At 52.2% G+C, this 8837-nt stretch overlaps 1 protein-coding gene across 1 annotated transcript in view; it reads left to right on the forward strand.

Annotated features, from left to right (window-relative positions):
- STX18 (syntaxin 18) overlaps positions 1–8837 on the forward strand; it is a 95292-nt gene that overhangs the window by 68194 nt on the left and 18261 nt on the right. Inside the window, exon 6 of the mRNA XM_023520186.1 lies at positions 5694–5809. Within this exon, the coding sequence (XP_023375954.1) occupies positions 5694–5809 (116 nt within the window). The remainder of the gene's footprint in view (positions 1–5693; positions 5810–8837) is intronic.

Raw genomic sequence — 8837 nt, forward strand, 5'->3', positions numbered from 1 at the left:
GAGGGAGATTGTCCCGAGGGAGATTGGAGAAGGATAAGCCATACCCTCCCGAGAGACAGCCATACCTGCCCGAGAGACAGCGGTTTCTTCTAGCACCGGGTGGCTCATGGAACAGCAGGCAGGGGACGGGCCGCATTACAGCACCTGCCAAATTTGTCACAGTAGCTTGAAGGGAATTACCAGACGTTAGTGCGCCCTGCCGTGAATCCTAAAGGACAGAAAAGGTGAGAATTGGCTATGCTGTTCTGAGGAAAGCTGGTCCCCCGAGTAAGTGCTGCTCTGAGAACGGTTTCCAGGTGGCGAGGTCCCTGGTCCCTCGCGTTGTGTGATGCGGTGTTGGCAACTGTGGACACCGTGCTGTGCGTCAGGTCCCCAGACCTCATTCGTCCTATAGTGGAAAGTCCGTGCCCTGTCCAGGTCCCCTGCCCCTGACCTTGTCTTTTTCAGTACCCAGAACAGTGGTCTTACTCACGTCTACAAAAGGGATCAGCAGACTGACCCGTGGGCCAAATCTAGCCCTTTTATATTTTTAAAGGTTTGCAAAACAAAAGGAAAAAGGAATACAAGATAGAAACCACATGCGGTTTACAAAGCCTAAAATATTTACCATCGGGCCTTTTACGTGAGAAGCGTGCCGGCCCCTGGTGAAGGCAGGCTCTCCGAGGCGAAGGGCTGTCTTTCGTTGTGCATTCTTTGCCGTCCGTCACAGACCGATGTGTGTTTCCCACCGTGCAGGACGGGTTCCCCCGTCAGGTGACCCGCCACAGTAGTTCAATGACGCCTGACCTGGACTGGACCCTGCTCAGGAGACGAGGCCACTGACTCAGGGGTACTGTCAGGTCGTGTAGATGTTCTAAGTGCTCCTCTTCAGTGCCACACCTGCCTCCTAGCAGCCTGCTGACTGTTTGCGGTCTGGTTCACGGACCACACTTTGAGAAGCACTGACCTGAAAATCACCTAGTGTCTGGTGTGTACCCAGTAAACACCTGCCGCAAGTGAGTGGACGATGGTGCAGGTGGCTTAATCACGGCAGCGTGAGACGCTTCTTGCTCCGTGGGAGCACACAGTACCTGCTCCTGAGTGGACACCTAAGTTGGAAGCCACTTTCTAAATTACAGTACTACCATATTACATGTCAAGTATGTCTTCTTTCTCCCTAGAGCCTTTATTGGGGATGTAAAAGAAATATCAGAGCTGCACCTGGAATATGAATTATTTTTCTCTAATATTTGTGTAGGGCTTTCCTTAAGATTTGCAAAGAATCTATCCCATATAGTTTCTTGTTCCAAAACTGAAAAACTCTGTTTCTCTTCCTCTTTTCTTTCTCCTTTTGTTCTTTTAAAATTTTAAATAAAATCCCAAGATTTTTCAAATAAGGGACCTGGAAAACAGATGGTGGCCAGGTAGAAACTGTGTTGATTGCAGTTATGAAATGTTCAGCCTTCAGTAAGAGAAATTAATTTAAATAAATCATGGGGCATAAACTGATCTTTTTGATGATTTTAAAAATGGGTTTTTTTCAAATCGCCTTCAACTAGATAATTTGTAATTTTCCTGAGGGATTTCAGTAGACATTCTGTGTATAATTAGATCTGTTTTTATCGTTTAAAAAAAAAAAAGCACTCAACTTTGTCCAAGTCTGCTGCATTGCAGCCTTCTGTTCACCTAAAATTGAAAACTGGCACACTAGCTACTCCGGGCACAAAGGACGACAGACATTGAAGAAGCCCTTTATTTAAAGCCAGTTAAGCCCTTCCCCTTTGCGGACGATTCAGTCGATTCAGTCGTGCAGCTGAGGTGTGGGGCGGAGCACGGTGGGTGTGCATGGTGACGGGGCGAGTTCCCCGGAGCAGGGAGGGGTGGCAGTGGAGATGGCGGGTTGCTTATACACAGAGGGGCTGATCCAGTAAGCAGATATCTCGGGACGATGGATATGTGAAGGGGAAGAAGCCAGAATGAGCCCTGTGGTGTTGAATTGTAGTTAAAGATACTGGTGCGAGCTCATGGTTTGCAGTTTACCTGGTGATATAAAAATGAATATGGTTACAAATGCGTGTGTATGTATAGGTATGCAGACGAATCCGTATGTTTCTGGCACTGTCCACTGAAAGGGCCTAGAAGCAGTGACACTCCAGCAGCAATAAGCAGACTTCACACTCAGATCTTGGCTTCTGAAAAGCAGTTTCAGCTTCCAGGAGCCATGACTCCTTGGAGAAGTGACTGACTCTGGGGCAGGGAGAGTGTAAAATGAGCCTGGGACATTTCGTTGTCCTGGAAAACGAGGAAGGGCTCAGAAAATGATAGGACATGCAAAAGGGACACAAAGCCTTTTGAAGGGGCTTCTGCTGGCCGAGCTGGAGACAATTTGAGCATTAAAATAAATGATAGTAGCAGATTATAACCCATTGATTAAAATAGGACATCATGAACCCAGGTAGATAGAAATAAATAAATGAATAAATGGAGAGCTTGAAATTGACGGTTCCATAGTGTCAAAGCACTCTCTCCTCTGTCCTGATTAATGACAGAGGGGGAAGGAGTTGCTCTACTGTGGGGAAGCCTGGCAGCCACCACCCTTAATCGAGTGATCACAGTGAAGTCACACAACCTGACAGGATCCAAGAAGAATGTGAAGAGTTTCACTTATTTTTTAATACCAAAGATGCTTAACCTGAATCCAACCACAAGCAAAGGGCAGACAAAGGCAAATTGAAGGGTGTCTTATAGAGCAGGGGTCCCCAATCTCCAGGCCGCAGACCAGTAGTAGCCTGTGGCCTGTTAGGAACCGGGCCGCACAGCAGGAGGTGAGTGGCGGGCGGGCGGGCGAGCAAAGCTTCATCTGTATCTGCAGCCACTCCCCAGCGCCAGCATCACCGCCTCAGCTCCGCCTCAGACCATCAGTCAATAGATCCTCATAGCAGCACTGGCCCCTGGTGCCACAAAGGTTGGGGGCTGCTGTAATATAGAGGAACTGGCACATTATTATGTACCAAGGTTGCAAAACTCAGGGGAAGACTGAAGAACCCTTCTGGACTGAAGGAGACTAAGGAAATGATGTCGGACGCAATGTGATCCTAAACCGGATTATTGCGATAACTGGTCAGAATAGAATGGGGCGTGGGGAAAGGATGGGAGTAGTTCATGGATGTGAGTTTCCTGATTTTGAGGGTCATATTCTGGTTGTGTCGCAGAGTGCCCTAGTGTTTAGAGAATACTAAGACATCAGAGGTCAGGGGCGTCAGGTCGGCTGCTTCTGCTCGGGAGAAAGGGTTCTTTGTACTGTGAACTTTTCTGTGTGATTGTTTCACAAGAAAATAAAACACACACACAGTAGCCCATCTCACTCATCGGAATGGCTAAAATGCACACGGCAGATGCGGGGCACCTGGCTGCGGAGCACCTGGCTCTCTCCCCCATGGCTGTGGGAGCATAAAATGATCTTAACGGAAACAGCCGAGTGATTCTCCAAAGTTAAACGGCCATCCTGTGACCTAGAAGTTCCATTCCAGCAGGTTCCCGAGGCCCAGGCTAAGCTCTCTGCCCTTTGCGCCTGTCAGAATCTCACTCCTCTTTCAAGATCCTGCTGCGTGACACGTACCCTGTGCACCTCAGCACTTTCAACACTGAATTGGTCGTGGTAAGAATTCGTAAAGTACGTACGTTTTACCTGGTACAGTTTCCGGTCCACGGTTTCAGTTAGTCTTCGCAACATCTTTGGCAGATGTGATGGGAAGGGTGCTGGAAGCCAGGGTTCCCATCATTCGAGAAGGGAAAGGGAGAAAGCTGGAGTGCCCCAGGGTGTCGGGTTGGAATGAAAGGTGCCGGGAACCACTTCGCGGAGACGGAAGCTGGCCCAGCACCGTTTTCTCCGTTTGGCAGATGAAGAAACTCAAGGAGAATTTAAAAACCCTGATACGTGGGAGAACTGGAGGTCACACTGCAAGGAAGTGGCAGACTAGAATTCAAGCCCAAGTCCAAGTGCTTCTTTCTCGGGCGGTCAGCTAGGGGTATAGGAAGGACCCAGTATCCACTGTCAAGGTCATTCGTGGAATCACTGGGGTAACCCATCAGATAAAACAGTCCAAGAGGACAGATGGCTGGTCCTGCTGAGCAGCATGGCCGAGGAGAAGGCTCCCCACCACGCGAGAGGCTTGTGGCTGCCACCCGCTCTCTGCCCTGCTGACCTTTCTAGACTCCCTGAGTCCTCCCCGTCCACAGCACCTCCCAGAATCAGCACTAGTTACTGGATTGATGCTGCAGAGCAGCCTTTCTGGGAACTCGGGTCCTTTGGGGAAAAAAATAAAAATCCATAGAATGTGGTCTCTGTGGCCAGGATATTTGGAAAAGACATCCTTTCTGGAGCTCCAGAATGTATTCTCGTGTAGAAAGGCTCTGAGGAGTCCTGGAGTAAAACACCCGTATAGCTTGGACTCGGCTTTCTCGGACGCGTTTGACCGCAGAAGTCCCTGCTCATGGGACCCAGGGCAGGTGTGCCCTCCTTGGAGCACTTGTCAGAGCCTGGCCTTGCGGTCACAAACACAGCCACATATGACCTGTGACCTGGGCAGCCCACTAACTTCCATATACCTCGGCTTCCTCCACTGCTAAAAGGTCTTTAGCACTAGTACCCACCTTGTAGGGATGGCTGGCATCAAATAAACTTGTCCATGTGAAATGCTTAGAAAAATGCCCGGTACGTAGTAAGCCCTCTGTAAATGCCAGCTGGCATTAGATTCATCCTCACACGTATTTACATTGTTCTTTTTATTCATAGCCTCTCTGCCTACTACCATGAACTCGATCATAGATCTTTTTGGCTCTCTGCCTATAATCTTCATGGCGCCGTGTGGATTCCAGGAAAGCCATTACAAGGCCCGTTGTTTCATAACGGACTTTTTTTCTCTCCTGTTAGCCTTTTACTGACAGTTACAAAGTATCCATTCATTCAGCCTACATTTATGAAATACTGAATGCCAGGCACACATCTAGCATGTCGGGCTACACACAGCAAACACGTGCACTGCAGTGGAGCCAGGTGGATGATAAAGACATGAACTAGCAAGGTCATTCCGGACTGCGGTGACCACGTGAAGCAGGCAGGCAGGCGCTGTGTTGCAGCCACGGACGGAGGCCTTTTCCAGATAGGAAAGTCAGGGGAGGCCTCTCTGAGCAGGCGAGGTGGGCCCAGCCCTGCAGGCGGAACATAGCACAGCTGTGGGAGGAGCTCGGAGGCAGGAGGCAGCACCATGTGCAGAAGCCTGGGTTCCTAAGACAGGTCGGTTCCATCCAGTGGGTGTTTAAAGGCTTGCACTTTTATATTTAAACTTCTGTATTGGTGTAAAACAACCAGCTTCCTGGGTTTGTTGAACGTGGAACAGTCGGCCTTCCCTGCCCACGTGTCGAGTGCGGTGTCAGTACGTGGCGGGCCCTGCCTTTCCCTCAGCACATGCTGACCTCCCCCCCACCCCCGGTGCCCTGTGGCGCACTGCAGACGGTGACATCGGCGCGTTGTCTGTGATAAGTGCCCCGCTAGCGATGTGTCAGGGTGGTCGCCGGGCCCAGAGGCAGCGGCTCTGCTCTCCAGGGCGGGGCACAGAACGAGCGTGCAGGCGTCACGTGGGACTCCCGTGTGTTGCCCAGACGGAATCCTGTTGCTGAAGTAAATCACATGATTGCTAATTATTTATTTTTAGATCTAAGCTGGAACCAGAACCAAACACAAAGACAAGAGAATCCATGTCCTCTGAGAAAGTTTCACAAGATCCTTCAAAAGACTCTGAAGAAAAACCTGTCACTGAAGAATGTCCAGGTATGGATTAAAATCAGAGCCTTCCCTTGCATGTCTTCTGTATAACATGTTAGCAAAGATACAAAGCAGGAGAAGAAGGCGAGCGGTCCCAGGGAGCCAGTGCTGTTTGCATTCGCAGAGTTTGTGAGCAAAGGAAACACGGCCTTTGTTCTGTCGCAGTTGGATTTAATGACCGCTGCTGGGGCAGGACAGGAGGACTCCCCCAGTCCTCCCCCAGTCACCGGGGAACCGGCAGGGTCCACGAGGAAGGGCCTGACGTCGCTGTGCCCAGGGAGTTGGAGACAGGGGACTTAGCATCAGGAGGAAGCGATGGCGTCTGCCCGGGGGTCTTGCGCGTCAGCCTCGGGAGAGGCGGTGTGCTGCCTCCCTGCCCCCGGGCACTGCCCAGTGATCTCGGGGCACTGTCAGCGCTGACCCTGCGTGGGGCTGACCAGCCCACCTTGGGATGCAGCGTGTGATTTCAGGGGCCTTCGACAGCCAGCGGAGCCAGCAGGACACAGTGCAAGTCTGGGTTTATTTGCTCCCTGTCCTCGTGTGTGCTACAGGGCCCCTGACTGAGAAGAGCTCCCAACACGCAGTGGGTGCTTAACAAATGCGGGTCTCCACCAAGTCTGGAAACAAAGGAACATGCGTGACGTTGTGGAGATATTCAGCCTGTGCTCAGGCAGTACGGCCACCCAGCGTAGGGAAAGCGTGCTTGGTGTGCTCTGCCTCAGACGTGGAGCAGGTGGGGTGTGCTGTGCATGAACCCAGGATGGTGGTGTGCCGAAGCCGAGAGTCTTCTGCAGCCTCCTCTTCTGTATGATGACGGTGGCTCTTGTTTACCGTAGGTGCCAGATGCCAGGCACTGTCCCGATTCCTTACAGATGTCACTGCCATCCGTACAGCTGTCCTCTGGGGTGGTTTCACGAACCTCTTTTTGTGAAAGGCTCCCAGGGGCTGGGTAACTTGTACACCTGTGCTGCCTCCCCATGTAATTTATTTTCTGCATTTTACGAGGGAGGGAATTCTGAACGCCTCCTGGCTTTATAAGCCTGGAAGATGCCAGAGGCCCTTTCCCTGCATGAAAACAGCTTCAGTGGAGGAGGGCAAGGAGACTCACGGTTAGCGAGCCCGTCACGAGCAGGGGTGTCAGTAGATCCGGCTTTATTGGATCTTTTGAGTTGTTACTGTAATTATTTTGCATGTAAGGAAACAGCTTTGGAGAGATTATATAACCTGTTCAAAGTCAAACAAGAAAAGGCGGCTCCGGAATTGCAGGTGGGTCCCTGTCTTTGTAGAGCCTGAGCCCACCCCCTCTGGTGGCTGCCTGCCTCCCAGAGGCCCTGTCTCCACTTGTCCCTAACGAGGGAGAACCCCGACATCACCCATGAAGTTACGGGTCCCTGTTTTTCCTAAAACAGTGCATAGGGATAGCATATCTAAATTTACCCATGCCAGACAAAGCATACTCATTCATTCATTCAAGAAATATTATTGGGGCTGATGAGAGTGGGGAGAAGAGATTTAGCAGCCTGCCTCTACTGGGCCCCGAGCCCACACTGGGTACTGTCGTGCCGGGTGCTGTGCTGCATGCTGGGGATACGGTAGTGAGCAGAAAATGGGCACGCCTGCGACAGTCCAGTGGGCAACAGATGTCAGTGGAATAGTTACCCAGGCGAGTGTACCATCACCGCGTGTGCCGTGAAAGCGAAGGCCTGGTAGCAGGAGAGCTTTGGCCTGCCAGAGAGATCGGAGACCTTGGTATTCCAGTATGCTCAGGAAAGACAGACACGTGGCCAGGAAGTCTATGAAAAGATGCTGAGCATCAGTCGTGATCAGGGAAATGCGAATCGAAACCTCAGTGAGGTACTTACTGCTCCACACTCGCTAGGACGGCGAGAGAGAAAAAGGCAGAGAACAGCAAGTGTTGGCGAAGACGTGGAGAGATCAGAACCGACACACAGGAAGGAGCTCTCCAGGCAAAGGCACCGGCCAGTGAAAAGGTCTGGGAGGGAGAGAAGAGCTCAGCATACTTACACGCGCACCGCACGTGTACACGCACGCACACCAGGGGCCACAGTTGAGAATCGCACGGAGGAGACGAGGCGGAGGCGCAGGGCCGATCATTCCGGCCCTCGGAGGCCGTGGAAGCGGTCAGGCGTCGGCTCTGCGTGTAGCCAGAAGCCCCTGGAGGGTCTTAGGCTGAGAGTGACAAGGTCTGGTCTGCGTTTAGACCTCTGCCCGCTGTGTGGAGTCAGAGAGGAGTGAGGAAAAGCGGGAGCAGGTGGACTTGTTAGGAGCCATCGCAGTGGTCCTGACCAGATGACAGTGTGACATTCAGGAGGCAGCGGTGGGGATGGAGAGACACGCCCAAACCCCGGTCATAGTGTGGGGCTGAAGGTTAGCTAGCAGGTAGGTGAGGGGCGTGAGGGGCGCGAGGGGCACGGGAGTCGGGGCTGCTTCTAGGCTTGGGGCGCGAGCAGCTGGCTGGACTGAGGTGAAGAAAGCGGAAGGAAGGTCGGGTCCGGCAGAGGGCTGGGCGGGGCGGGGCGGGCAGGGAGCGGAAACCGTTCTGGTCTACGCGTTAGGGCCGAGGCGCCCGTTGGTTTTCCAGGCGGAAACGGTGTGTCAGTTGTTGGAGGGAGCCCAGGGCTCGGGAGGACAACGGGGCTGGAGACGAGGCGTGGGAAACGGGGCCCACCGTGTGCCCTTGACCGTGCCCCTGCATCCTGGCCGCAGGGCTGGTGGGAGAGCCTCGTCGCCCACAGCCAGCCTCCTGCTGTGCCCTCGCCTCTCACTGGCCGGAGACAGGCTCTCCTGTCCATGGGCGTCTGATAAGTGTGTCTATAGTTAGCAGCAAGAGTTTTAATATCTGGGCTTTGAGGTTTTCATTTTCTTTTCAGATTTTAGTGCCCTTTTGAAACACGAGATGTAACTCGGACAAAAATACGTGTAGGCCTGGGCTACCACAGTTGTAGGCAGACAGTGGTTTCTTGCCCATTACACTCCTGTGTGTTTTTAAAAGGCACTAGTTTTGTTAGTTTTT

The sequence above is a fragment of the Pteropus vampyrus genome, unplaced genomic scaffold (genome assembly GCF_000151845.1).
Source record: "Pteropus vampyrus isolate Shadow unplaced genomic scaffold, Pvam_2.0 Scaffold252, whole genome shotgun sequence".
Taxonomy (NCBI): domain Eukaryota; kingdom Metazoa; phylum Chordata; class Mammalia; order Chiroptera; family Pteropodidae; genus Pteropus; species Pteropus vampyrus.